The 15,110-nt window shown below is 39.9% G+C and overlaps 1 protein-coding gene across 1 annotated transcript in view; it reads right to left on the bottom strand.

Annotated features, from left to right (window-relative positions):
* Window positions 1-2,965: 2,965 nt before the first annotated feature.
* Window positions 2,966-15,110, bottom strand: part of LOC115266941 (myosin-G heavy chain) — a 310,572-nt gene continuing 298,427 nt past the window's right edge. Inside the window, exon 7 of the mRNA XM_029873641.2 lies at window positions 2,966-4,287. Coding sequence (XP_029729501.2) covers window positions 4,045-4,287 — 243 coding nt within the window. The 3' untranslated portion in view covers window positions 2,966-4,044. The remainder of the gene's footprint in view (window positions 4,288-15,110) is intronic.

Below are 15,110 nucleotides of genomic sequence, written 5' to 3'. Positions count from 1 at the left end.
TCAAAAACAAAGTACATGCTGGTAGGCGGAACCGAAAACGACCGGATCCGTCTGGGTAGTAATGTTACGATAGACGGGGATACTTTCGAGGTGGTGGAGGAATTCGTCTACCTCGGATCCTTACTGACGGCTGACAACAACGTGAGCCGAGAAATTCGGAGGCGCATCATCAGCGGAAGTCGGGCCTACTACGGGCTCCAGAAGAAACTGCGGTCGAAAAAGATTCACCCACGCACCAAATGCACCATGTACAAAACGCTGATAAGACCGGTGATCCTCTACGGGCACGAGACATGGACCATGCTCGAGGAGGACCTGCAAGCACTCGGAGTTTTCGAGCGACGCGTGCTAAGAACGATCTTCGGCGGTGTGCAGGAGAACGGTGTGTGGCGGAGAAGAATGAACCACGAGCTCGCTGCACTTTACGGCGAACCCAGCATCCAGAAGGTGGCTAAAGCCGGAAGGATACGTTGGGCAGGGCATGTTGCAAGAATGCCGGACAACAACCCTGCAAAGCTGGTGTTTGCAACGGATCCGGTTGGCACAAGAAGGCGTGGAGCGCAGAGAGCACGATGGGCGGACCAGGTGGAGCGTGACTTGGCGAGCATTGGGCGCGACCGAGGATGGAGAGCGGCAGCCACAAACCGAGTATTGTGGCGTACTATTGTTGATTATGTCTTGTCTTAATGATGTTGAACAAATAAATGTGGGATGTTCAAAAATAAAAATTAGAAAAATCAAAAACTGAAATTCACAAAATCGAGAATTAAAAAGAATCATCTTCCAAAACATGTTTAAATCGATTTTAGATGACGAAAAATGATATTTAGATCAAAATAAAAAAAATTGGATATTAGAGGGTTAAATTGATGGGCCGTATAATTTCAAATCCTTCCACTATGAGGCGGTAGAAAGTACAGTCAGGTTTTTTTACGCGGTTTTCATTTACATGGCCACGTAAATGAAAACTCCATACAAAAAAAATTTCATCGTCTTATTTTTGCATGAAACGTCGAGAAATGGTGAGACTTTTTTTACGCGGTACGTATCCCCCGCGTAAAAAAACCTGAATGTATACACATTTTTAGTTTCATTTATCTCAGGATCCTGAATAATTAGAAATATTGTTGCTTCGGTAAAGTTGTTTGGTAGATCAAGAACTTTCAGTTTAATAGCCGTTTCAATTTTATTAATTATCTTGAAAACATTCAACAAGCCGTAACTTTCAAAAATTTCAAATTTTGACAGATGGTTCCTCATCTTGTTATCTGTAAATGCTACAAATTTGGACTTGATTGGTTAGCTCTACACGAAGATGGAGTACTTCAAGCAGAATACATCTTTTGACTGTCGTTTTATTAACTTTTGTATCTTGGGACCAAGTGAAACAAATCAAATCAATTTTTGAATATGTATGAGTAATGTTGGTCTTTAATTACCATTTGATTCGAATACAATATATCCAAAGTGAAAAAAGTTTGTAGAATACTTTTTGAGAAATTCTAATCATTTGCCAGCTTTTGCAAAATGTAAACTAGCGTCTTCTGGTGGCGAAATCTCGCATCAAATGGTAAATCCACTGCAAGTTCTTGACTCATAAAATTTTGCCGAAGAAACCGTCTTTCCAAGTAATCGGGGTCCTGAGATACATGGAATTTGAAATTTGTAAGTTCTCTAGCGCCGCTTTTTTTTGGAACTTTAAACCATACTATCCATCAAATGTAAGTCTTTGACCAACCTAACAAGTTATCAATACCCTGAGATATACGAGATGGTAATTTTGTCAGTGTTTTGTCTGTTTGGCCCTGATATCATATAAATGGTCGGTCTCAGTGGCATTTTTACAAGATCGCAGTACAATTACAATTTAAACTATTTTTGGAATTTGAATAGAGCGTAGATGTTGGCCAAACATCAAATCCCCCGGGTCTCAAGAGCCTTCGTAGTTAATGAAAGGGACTTAGTGGTACGTAATTTATGAATGATACCTTGAAAAAGGGCTCATACACAACGAGAAAGAAATTGGTTTCGAATATAGAACTACCTTTGTCTACCTGACTACCTGTAGAAGTCGTCCAAGCGTGAGTAATTTTGTCTTTTCCACAGAACTTTTTTTCGTGACGTTACAACGCAAACTTCAACCAGGTGAAACTCAGGCGTCAGTGAACCGATTTCCTTTGTTTTAATCTCATTTGAAAGATATTCTAGAGTACAAAGACCATAAAAAATTTCAAATTTGAAACTTGTTCCGAATTTGAATAAATTTCATAAAGGTTGATTTTCCGTGACGTTACAACGCTTCAAAAACCTATACTTTGTCCAACCATACCTCATAGTTGTAAAGCATTACACTTAAAATTTTTTGTATGCTAAAAAATCTACATACATTCATCTGTTAATCATGGAAGATTTTTGAAAAATCAGTTCGTTGGTGTTTAAAATACGGCAGCTTTGATGAATAGTGTGTCTAAATGCCTTAAAATCACGATGTTATTGTTAATCTTAGCCGTCGTTCAATAAATATGTATTGTCACATTAATATCATGTAGAATACATTTTTGACGACAAGAGTAGTGTAGAATGTTATAAAAATGTGAAATATGCCAAATTTCAACTTTGAAAATTGAGTATTGATGATACGGGGCCCGTAGAATGTGTCTTATTATCTTGGGATTGTATTTCGTTATTCATTTGAACATGGCACAATATAATTTATGTTCGGTGTTGTATGGTGTAAGTCTGTGATGCGTTTTTTGTGCATTTGTATGGTTCTATTTTACTTCCATACCAGCACCAAATGTGGGACGAAATACGAAATATAATATTGCACGTTTGTAAGGTTTTAGTCCTTGTTATTCTTTGCATGTCACCTTACGTGGGGCATGATGCATTTGTAGTGTTCTACATATTTTTGTTACCTTGACATGGCGTTTCGGATAAGTTTTCTGGGCTAAAACTTCTCATATATTTCGAACAATAGGATCGTTTTATTATCTCTTTCTCATGCTTACACGGAAGTACTAACATACAGATACAGTATAACTGCTTGTGTGTGTGTGCTTTTTCACTAATCAATCCTGATAAATACTGATAATAATGTGAGCCTAGTCCTAGTCTGATCTAGAATTAAAAATTAAATATACGTGTGAAGGTCAAAATTTGACAAGATAAAACTTTTCTCGATTTGTTCTTTTCATGGAGACAAACAGAAACGCATTTCGAAATGAAATCAACAAATTAACCTGAAACCTATTTAGCGGAAGTTTTTCTCCTTCTCTTCTTCTACATATTAAGTCTTTCTCGTGTGGGGGGTGTTTATGTTGTTTTAAGTGACATATTTCCTAACTTCTTCCTAACAGTAAAATAAATAATTGCATCATGCTTCTTTCTCGTAGTACGGCTAATAAACTAACATTCTCGATTGTTCAATTAATTGTGTCGTCAGACACAGATTGGATTTTTCTTTTTCTTTTTTTTTGGAAATTAACATAGAGAATCATGCGTTATAACAAGAAAAAAAAAACTAGTAATTTTAATCCTACGCGAATAGACCGGCAACTCTCCGGTCAGAGATAACAATTCGCTTAACGGCTAAGTAACGAAGACGATTAAAACGTAATATTGTACATGTCCCGGCGAAATGTAATTTGATTGTTTTGATCCTTGAATCTTATCTGTGAGTACAACTGCGTTCGAAAGTTATTTGACTAATGCGATTAAATTTCGACTTTTAAAAGCAACCGGCGTGGTTTTTGATTACTTTCACAATAATTAATCAAATAACTTTTGAACGCTTCTGTAGATCAGCTCGTCTTTCTTTCTAAAAGACGACATCCTTTTAGAACGGCTCTGCCTAAGTACGTATGCTTCTGTGCGGGCAGTGTTAAACGCTACCACTTAATTTTGATTGTTCTTTTCCCTGTCGCGGTTCTATGTAGTTCCACTGTGCAAAATATTGGAAATCACTCACTGGTCTGGATGGGTTTCTATTGTGTATAACTTTACCTAATGTATAGATCTGCCCGAGCGGAAGGGGAACCCTCTCTACCCAACGGACCCGTTACTTGGTGGTCGATTGGTCGGCGTGGTGTCCCCCTTGTTGCTGCTGCCGCTCCGGGTGGGAGTGGGAGCCGCACAAAGGGCGCACGGACAAGGGCCACCCAGCTTTTTGGCCAGCATGGATTTCAGCTTGAGGGCCGGGCCTAGCTTCATGCCAAGCGAGTTGGTCAGGTGTTCCTCGGTGAGCAGCGGTAGGCCGGCACCGTCAATGCTCTGGTCACGAAAGTTCTGTAAGCAAGAGGAAAACGAGAAAAACTTGGATTAGGAAGTGATTTGTGTGGAATGAAGATATGTATCAACTCAATTACGATACCAATGTGGGAATCTATTTTTTTTGCTGGAGATCTCAAAGCATGATTGTTTAAAATAACAAATACATTAATGTTCTCAAAGTGATTCTCAACCAATTTTAATCAAGAAGATACAACCCAAAACTGGGTTTACATGAACAACCCCAAGCTTGATCTGTGAAACAGCTCTACGTAGGCCAACTGGTAAAACATTAAGAAATCCAATTTCAATTTTGCATACAAACCACAGAGAACAGACGTTTGAGCTCGATCAGAAATACGTGGAAATCGTGTGTAAAGGATTTAAGTGTACCTCAATACCACCAACGGAGACTGTCCCACATATAAAGTCGATTTGACCTCACAATGACAGTGTTCTTCGTTGAAATACACTAGCCCACAAAGCGACAAGAGCGCCAAACGGTGAAAAACGGCGAGCAATGGAAACAAAATGACATGTTTTGCTGGGAAATTTAAGAGTGCTGGAGAGCAATTTGTGTGGAAATTTCACTTTGTGCACTCCGTCCCGAAAGGGATATAAGAGCTACGGCAGTGCAAGTTTTGGTTGTATAGAAGTCATTGTGACGTTATTTTAAAACAAAGTTAGAATTACGTCAAATTGATTTATATACAACCAAAACTTGTGCTGCCGTAACTAGCGCAGTCTTGTGCAGTGCACAATTGACTGTTACATAAAATCTTCATTTACTGTTTGGACCCATGCTTTCCTGTGTTTCATCTATTACTTACACTCTTTTCGTGCACCCATTTCTGGCTACGTTGGATTGGACTTTTCTGCACTTGCCAACTGTTCTATTCTCGGTTGAGCCACTAGTATTCTTTTCCTGTCTTACATCAAGTCAGACGAGGCGAAATACGTTAAAAGTAGTCTACTATTGAGATGAAAGTATGCATCCTGTAAACCAGCACGCGTTCACTTTGGGCCATTCGTGTCGTCGTTACGAGTTTGTATACTGAAGCAGAAGCAAATTTTGCGAGATTCACGCATGTTGACTTTCAGCAATTCTTTCGATTTTTCCCAGTTTGTCCTTCGTCTAACAACTGGCGACTCAGCGAGTGGTGTGAACAAGTGAACTTTCGATATGGATTCGATGGCAAACACAAAAAAAAACAGCTGAATAGGAATTCGTTCTTTTTTCGTTTTATTTGAACAGGACATTACCTGCGAATTTCAGGGGTGTTTGGAGAAAGCTAAATGAACTAATTTCCGGACGAATGTTCTTGGGCGACCAGGATCTTTTCGCGAGAAAACAACCATCATATTGTTTTCAGAAGGGGTCCAATGAATTTGGCTTACCGTGCTACAACAAACCATCAGGTAGATCATTCCATTCTATGAATGGGAATGACTCTGCAGCCAGCGGTAATCCTTGCGCTCATGGTGGACATACAATAATAATAACCATCATCATGGGGTTTTATTTTCTCCGGTTTGCTGTTATTCGGGAAGCAAGCTAATTCCAGCAGGAAGCTGGATAGCTATGTTGGTAAAAGGGAAGAGATTAAGCAGATGTTTCCTGTCAGATGTGCAAATTGTAAATAGTAACGCTTCCTCGAATCTTCCGCTAGTTACAAATGGATCTGGGAGATAAAAATTCTAAAATTTCAGAATTCAGATTTCAGAAAAAAAATCTATTTCAATTGTACATTATCACGGCCTTTCTTCCAGAGCTTCCCTCGCGATTGCTACAGGAGTTTCTTCCAGGGTTCTCCCTGGAATTAATTAATTTTGTAAGTTCAAATTTTAATCCTAGAACTTTTATCAGAGCGTCTCTCTGGATTTCTCCTATAGACATGTTCTTAGGATTTTTCCATAGTTCTATTCTGAATTTCTTGCGGAGATCCTTGAGAGACTTCCCCCTACAGATTTTCGTGGGACACTTTCTTAAGTTTCCCCCATGATTTCTCAAATGATTTCCTCGTTGGATTTCTCCAATAATTCTTCTCGTGATTTCTCACACAGTTACTTTCTGGGTTTTCTCGGAACAAACTGATTCACAGGAATTTCTTTCAGAATATCTTCTAAGACTCAAAGCCGTTGGATGTTCCCATGTCTTTTTTGGAGCCGCACAACAATTTGCCCTTTTTTGCTAAAAAAAAGTTTACTTTTGCTAGTTTTCGAAAGCTATTTTTAAAATCTCTATTTCTTGGAAAATTTTAATCTTATCTTCGTGTAAAGAGAGTGCAACCAGGAATGGGCTGCGATAATATGAATATCACAACATCAAATGTACCATATTTCTAGTGAACTTCAAAAACCATAAAACCGATAGGTAATAATAATAATAATAATAAAGTGGCGATAAGAGGAAGAATTTTTCACATCCTATGTTTAATACTAGCGCGCCCAAGAATATTTCGGGTTTCACTCTTTGTCATGTAAACAAGACGAAATCCTAGACAAAATCAGTAAAATACATTTCAAAGTTATTGAATGTCACCTTAGACCTCATCAATTCCACAATAATTTTCGCTGTAGCTTACGGAAATCTTAACCAGTAAAGTCAACAACTTTACCAAAAGTTTATTTCAAGAAGTTTCATCAATACATTTCCCAGAAGATCTGCAGAACCATAAACCGGGGTGAAATTGATCATTCGGGTACTACATTGTAATTCCATACCAGGAACTCTTAAGCGTCGTAATGATCTTAAACTTTTTATGCCATTTAGTTCATAGATGTCTAGAGATGAGTGTAGGCTTTTAATGTTCTAGAAAAAAGTTAGTTTTTCCTTATTTATTTAGGAATTTGCAATGTATTTCTCATATAGCAGAAATCATTGTTACTAAACAATCGATTGCCAATAGGACTTCCCGAAAATTATATGTTTAAACATTTTTGTGGAGCCTTGGTTGAGATGTTATGTAGCTATTCTAAACATGAATTGGTAAAAAAAAAGTTCATTTTATGATGAAATAGTCATTTATTGTGATAGAAATCACTTATTCCAAATTAAATTGCCTACCTTTAGGCGTTTACGGGGAAATTTCATTATTTAATTTTACATTTTCAGTATCAAGTTCACTAATTGTAAGAGTTTAAACGCGTTTTTCGATTTTAGAAGAGCAAAATTAAGCGGAGAAGGAAATTTTCCTTTTTAACCGATGCTTAATTGTAAGCTGATCAATTTCGCCATTTTTTAGCTTTTGGAGTTATTTAACTTAAAGTTCAAATTTGTTGAACAAAATTCTGTCACAGAATTCCATGGAGATCCCCTGGGTACTGATTTTACTGAAATTATTTGAGCCCGGATTACGGTATATGTAAATGCTTGATAAGTTTGAAAAAAGTGTCTTTTCGGTTATCAATGAACTAACCGATTGAACAAATTGTGATGAAATAATTGTTATAAAAGTACATAAATGATCTATGATTGATTTACAGGAGTCATTCATTGACGAGATTATAAGTAAGTTATATAGAAAGGTTATAAGGCCGATGCAAATATTATTTTTCCTTTATATCCCAGACTTTCAATCGGATACGGAGGGTGGGTGGGGGGCTAAAATAAATAAGGAACAAGACATAAACACGAAAAAAAAAACATTAGAAAAATATATCTACTATTGATAAACTATGTTTTAACTATTGAAATATTGTGGTTTGAAAACATTTTTTCTATTGAAAAAGGAGTCATGGGCAGCCATGTTTTTTACCCCTTCAATATTTTGGGATTTTTCCGGGAGAGGGGGGTTGTTTTGACATAAAACAAATTAAATATTTGCATTGGCCTAAATTCATTCTGAAAATAAGAGTTAAGATTAGACATTTATCTTAAACTCAGTTCAGAAGCTTATTTCTACAATATGATATTTGACAAATTTATAGGGTTAGTATCAATTTATATTGAGTTTAGCTTAGGCTAACCAAGTCAAGAGGAAATTAAAACGCTTGATTGCTTTGACATTGGTGCACACAACAGAAACACTTGTTTGATGAACAAATTGAGATTTGAATTATTAAAAGAAGCTCACGTGTTTCGGTGGGAATTGAACCCACGACTCCTAATTCGCTAGACGGGTGCTCTTTTCCTAAAAGCTACGGAGCCACTTGATCATCTCCGTCTCGTGAAGGCACTGAACTGAACTCGATTCCACTAATGCACACACAACAGCATAGTGGCGAACTCGCCTCGGGCGAAAAGCCACTTTAATAAAGAAAAAAAAAACTAATGCACATGGTTTGTTCTTTTTCACAATCCAAATCTCCTTCCCGCCGAAAACCCCCTCGGAACCTAAGTGTAGAGATAATCTAAGTTAAAATACACATAAATAAAAACTAAAAAAACTGCAACTCCCTTGAAGGCCCAGTGAAATCCCGCATGACTCCCATTTAAAAATCCTAACCACTTCTTCAACTTCTTTGCAACTTTCGAATTCGAATTCGAATTCGAATAAATTGAACCCATTTAGCATTAGCATTAAGCGAATCGCACAAATTCGTAGGTGGTACAATCCTAGACAGCTGTTATGAGGGTTGCCACCTTCCCGTCTGAAACTAACGCATTCCTTCAATGATCGAGAACTGTCCTGGCCACGTCCTTGCGACTTTTGAGGGAAGGGAAAGAATGATTAGTTTGGCATCTAAGAAAGTGATAAACTGAAGCCAATTAGGTAAAAATTCTATTTAGCCTGTCCCGACTCATTATCCTAAATTGAGGTTTGGGTGTACAGCGGAATTCCCCCAGGTTATCCCGGGACTCCTCCCAGAGTTGCTCTTAGGAGTTTCTCCAGAGATTGATCCAATAATGTTGCTCTAATTTTATTTCCGTGATTTCTCGCGGAATTTCTTTCAAGGGTTTTCATACAGGTACTCTCTGTTTACCGGAATTTCTCCCAAGGCTATGTACAGTTTTTTTTTGGGGTTTCTGCCGGGAAATTTCTTCTTGTATTTTAGTAGAGCGGACCTAGTGTGACTATCACGCCGAGGACCTGGGATCGAATCCAACTCACGACAAACTCGCAAAATGTGAGTTCATCCTTCGTATGGGAAGTAAAGCGAGAAGTTCAAGGATTACTCCCGTAGAACAAAACGAGGAATAAAACGTAGACATTACGTAGAAATTCCAAAAAAAGTCCTCAAATTTTGTGAAAATTTCTAAAGAAACTCCTCTGGAAACTGCAAGAAAACCCCTGGGAAAACCTTGGAAATTCTTGGAGGATTCAGGATCTCCAGTGTCAAAAATACCAGGGAACACGTCATATAAATTTCGGCGAGAGAGCTGCTATGGCAGATTATGCATAAATACGGATTCCCGGATAAACTGATACGATTGATCAAGGCGACGATGGATCGAGTGATGTGCATAGTTCGAGTATCAGGAACACTCTCGAGTCCCTTCGAATCTCGCAAAGGGTTACGGCAAGGTGATGGTTTAACATCGCCTATCGACGGTGATGAAATCGAGGCGGTTGAAGAGTTCGTGTACGTGGGCTCACTGGTGACCGCCGACAACGACACCAGCAGAGAAATTCAGAGACGCGTTATGGCAGGAAACCGAGCTTACTTAAAACTCCGCAGAACTCTACGCTCGAACAAGGTTTGCGTCACACAAATTTAACTATCTACAATACGCTAATTAGACCGGTCGTCCTCTATGGGCACGAATCATGGACTCTACGTGGAGAGGACCAATGCGCCCTTGACGTTTTCGAACGGAAAGTGCTACCTACCATCTACGGTGGAGTGCAGATGGAAGACGAGTCTTGGAGAAGGCGAATGAACCATGAGCTGCATAAGCTGCCATTGTCTACACCACGAAAATCAGGAGGCTAAGGTGGGCGGATCACGTCCTCAGGATGTCGGATATCAACCCGACTTAAATTGTTCTCGAGGGCCATCCGACCGGTACAAGAAGACGTGATGCTCAGCGAGCTAGATGGGTCGATCAAGTGGAGGACGAGATTTGCGGACCTTCACAGAGGAAACACACATCCATGGGCAGAGTAGAATTGAGACTACTTATATGTACAGCAGAGGACACTCAGGCCTTAGTCTGACTAAGGTAAGGTAAGGTTAGAGATATCAAGGAGGAATACCATGAAAAATACTAAGAAGAACTGCGGGAGGAACCTAGGACGAAGCTTGAAACAAACGGGGGTCTGCTTATAAATTACATAGACTCTTAAGGGGGACGGAGCGATCTGGCCAAAGTCTACGCTCCATACACATTTCGAAAATTTTATTTGGACGAAAGTCTACGAGGGAGGAAAGGGGGGGAGGGGGTCTTAGATGGCCAAAAATGAGTCTACGTTGTTTATGGACAGCGCCCGGGAAATGCTCTTTGGAGAAATCCTGGTGAAAATTTAAGAAGAAATTGCTGGTGAAGTTCGAGGACAAATCATGGATGTTGTTTCTTAAAAAATCTGGATTAGTGATTATTTTGGAATTTCGTATATATCCGCGGAAAAAGCCGTATAGCAATACATGTTTCGGTACCTTTTCTATATTTTACTCAAAACCCATAAATTCACTTTTATCTCGCCTCATTTGTTTTGCATAAAATTCGTTAAAAGTCTCTACCTACCAACCAGTTGAGACTTTTACAGTTGATTGCAGAGTTAAAAGTTTCATCTATTCGTGTAGAATTAAAATAAACTTAATGTTTTGCCAAGAACTAGATTATAAATCATTTGATTGTGTAGGAAAGGACTTCAGAAACATTGTGCTCAATTTCACAAAATTGTTACAAGTTTCAGCACCGCTCCACCATTTGTTTGATGCTTAAACCTCTGGATAGATGGATGGATGGAAGGGGATCCGTCATTGGGGGCAAGCCCACCATCTATTCAACTAGTCAGTCAGTCCTAGCGCTCAGGAAACCCACTACCCCAAAGCAGCAACACATAATTTAAGGTTTTGCATTTCAAGCTACTGGCTTCGGGCTATGCGCGGGTGCCCCATCGCCATCATTCAACCGGGCAAAAGATTCATCTCAAGTCTCCCTCGCTGGCTGGCTGCGCGGAGACGAAGATAGATAAGCCCCCATCCAACTACCATAGTAGATGGGGAGGCCTTTCGAAATTTATCTCGGTCGGAGCCTCGCGATGCCTGCCGATGATGGAAGGACCCCGCACCGGAGTTGATGGGGTAAGGTGGCGCTCCCGATCGTCCAGATGCAATGCGGTTGCGCGCGCGCAATTTGTAATTGAATGCTTCTGCGCTTGCGTTTACTGAATGGATGGGGGCCTCCTTTCCTGAAGGGGTTCGTCGTCGAGGAGCTCATTGTAATAAATCTACCGCGGGGTTCAGGCTGTACTGCACTGTGCCACTGATTTCCTTCGATGTCGGTTGGTTGGCTGGTTGGTTGGTTGGGCGCGCTGCGCGTAGTGCGCAGCACATAACTAGCAATCGCAATTCGCGCAAGGATGGCCGTGGGGGTGGAGTGTGCCAAGCGCGCTTCAAGATTTACTATTTCAGTTTCAATCACTTCGGTGCGGTGGCGGTCGGTGAACGCGGCCATTTGCCGAGCACACGACGACGGGTGAACCGAGAGAGAGAAAGATAAGCGCCAATTATCTTAATAATAATATTCAATTTTAACTGTTTGTCTTGATGAGTGTAATAATCTGTTTCGCTAGTTTATTTTGCTGGGTCTTCTATCCTTTCTTCCTGGTAGTGGTTGCTGAAGTTTATTGCTGCAGGCTGTTTGGATGGGTGTGCAGATAGTTCGGGGCTATGGTGCTACTAGCCTGTAGTAGAGATGCTTGTATGGGCTATTGTGAAATATGTAATGAATTGAATGCCAGCAATTAATTTCTGATAAAAACATGAAATGCATATAAAAAACTCAGTAGTCTCACATAAAAAGTTTTGCATATAGGGTGGTCATTACACACCAATGAAAATGGGAAAATTTTGCGTGACCTAATTTATGGACGTTTCCTTAACTCTTCAGGGCGCGCGCCGTTGTAAAAAGTACAACACCACCAAAAAACCTCGCTCGTCGTATAGAACACGAGCGCGGTGCAGTTCTAGGGTCAACGAGGCGCGCGTCATGAAAGGCTAATTGAGGCTTGTGACTTTTTCAACTCTTTGAGATCGTCCTGGAAATACTCCAGATATTTCTTCTGGGTTCCGCGCATATGTTTCTATTCATATTAATTCAAAGTTCCTGTGTTTCTGGTGTAGATCCTTCTGAAATTGGCAGCCTATATTTTGAACCAATAAATAAATAGAAACGCTCCATAGAAAATCAAAAAGCGCTCCATAAAGAATGAAAATATGTACCATGAAAATGTGCATTGTTACCCATAAATAATTGGGAGCGATTCATACTTTATAAAAAATGTACTGGTAAAACATAAAATTACCTCATTAAAAGCGAAACTTTGCACCAATAAATAATACTGTAATGCTCCATAAATAATTAAAGCTGTACTCATAGAAAATTGAATATTGCTCCATAGAAAAATTAAATTGCACCATAGATATTGAATTAAATACGAAATTGAAATTGCACCATAGAAAACATGAATTGCTCCATGAAAAATTGAAAATCTTCCATAGATAGCATATTCTCATAATTCAATTCGACAGGGCTGACTTGCTTGCGAGATGCGAGATGCACTGCTTTAGTGGTACAAATGTTTAAAGTTATGGAGAATTTTCAATTTTTTATGGAGCAAATTATATTTTATGTGGTGCAGTTTGATAATAATTATGGAGCATTTGTCTATTTTCTATGGTGCAATTTCAATTTTTTATGGTGGAATTTAATTTTTCTGTGGAGCAATATTCAATTTTCTATGGGTACAATTTCAATTTTTTATGGAACATTTGCATTTTGCTGTGGAGCATTTGTATTTTATCATGGAGCATTTATTGGTGCAAAATTTCACTTTTAATGAAAATTTTTTATGTTATACCGGTACATTTTTTATAAAGTATGGAACGTTTTCAATTATTTATGGGTAACATTGCACGTTTTCATGGAACATATGTTCATTCTTTATGGAGCGCTTTATGATTTTCTATGGAGCATTTGCAATTTGTTATGGTTGCCATAACCTTTTGCCTCTGAAATTCTTCCAGTAGGGCAGCATCCATTTATTACGTAACGCTAAAACCGACATTTTTTCGAAAACGCCCCATGCCCTCCCTTTCCGTAATGCTTTTTTGTATGAAAACCCGAAATTTTTTGTATGGGCTGAAACGCTCGGCCACACTCCCCCTCCCCCTAGAGCGTTACGAAATTTGTGGACGGTGCCTAGTTCCTTTTGGGATATTTTTTCATTAATTCTTGCTAGGATTTCTGCAGGTATTTAATTTGAGGTTCCGTTAATCGCGCGGTTGGCCACCACTACCAGCACCACGCTATAGCTAAGTACAAAAAGCGAGATTTGTTCAACGTGTTGTACAAAATACATAAGCGCGATCATTCGGGGGTTAAAATTTCTAAAGATGGTCCTTTAAGGACTCATCATAGATTCCTACCTGGGATTTTTCCAAGAACATCTTTTGATATACCGTTAGAGATTATCTTTAGGAATTCTTTAAAAAAAAATCGCCTTGGATTTCCCGAGAACTCCCGTGCCCGTGCCAGATCCCGCATGGAGTTTAGAGATACCCCAAGAAGTTCCATCTGAGGTTTCTTCTGGAGTTCCCTATGAAATTTGAAAAAAAAAATCTCTTTAAAAGAGACGGAGCTCTAGTAGAAATTCCAGAAGAATGTCCCATTACCTCCCCTGTGGCTTGATTAGTTAAGGCACCGGTATAGCGAATACGGAATCGTGGGTTCAAATCCCACCAGAACGCGTTTTTTTTTACAATTTCATCTCTCAATTTGCCAATTAATCAACATTATGTGTCTTATTTTCAAGTTTTCTCACTTTAAGTCGTACAAACAAATTGGTACAAGCCTGTAAAGGGCTGCAAAACGGTGAGTCGATAAGGAGAGCATCCAATATAGCTCTGGTCCTCACAAGTTCCTACCTCATGCTTCCACGGGTCAAGCGATGACAAAGACCGCCAGCTAAGAGTTGTGTGCTTAGCTGGTAGTGCAGCCTGGGCACTGTTGTCCTTCTGACTTCAGCTAGATTGAGGAGGTACGATCCGAGTGTCTGTTCACCAAGGAGCTGCGGCTCAAACAGCGTCTGTTCTGGCATCCAGCGGCTGAGTAAGAAACGCTGCACCACGCCCAGCTAGATCCAAGGTGGTAGCCCCATCAGCGTGGTCGTCCCAGTGTTGGTTGGGACGTTAAACAGAACTGGCACGATGGCCCTCCGGCGAGACAGGAGTGTTGGCGTAGGCCCAATAAGCCACCCGTAAAAATCCCCATTGCGAATAACATAGGAGAAAATACGACTCGATACAATCGGCAAAGACCCACGCGACGAAATAAGGACTACGATTGGAAACTTGGAACATGGAATTGCAAGTCACTAGGTTTCGCAGGATGTGACAGGATAATCTACGACGAACTACATCCCCGCAACTTCGACATCGTGGCGTTGCAGGAACTTTGTTGGACTGGACAGAAAGTGTGGAAAAGCGGGCATCGAGCGGCTACCTTCTACCAAAGCTGTGGCACCACCAATGAACTGGGAACAGGATTTATAGTGTTGGGAAAGATGCGACAACGTGTGATCGGGTGGCAGCCGATCAACGCAAGGATGTGCATGTTGAGAGTTAAGGGCCGTTTCTTCAACTACAGCATCATCAACGTCCACTGCCCACACGAAGGGAGACCCGATGACGAGAAAGAAGCGTTCTACGCGCAGTTAGAGCAAACATACGAT

Source organism: Aedes albopictus, chromosome 2 (genome assembly GCF_035046485.1).
Source record: "Aedes albopictus strain Foshan chromosome 2, AalbF5, whole genome shotgun sequence".
NCBI lineage: Eukaryota > Metazoa > Arthropoda > Insecta > Diptera > Culicidae > Aedes > Aedes albopictus.
The sequence above is the reverse complement of the archived record's forward strand: the minus strand, read 5'-3'. Positions and strand labels throughout refer to the sequence as shown.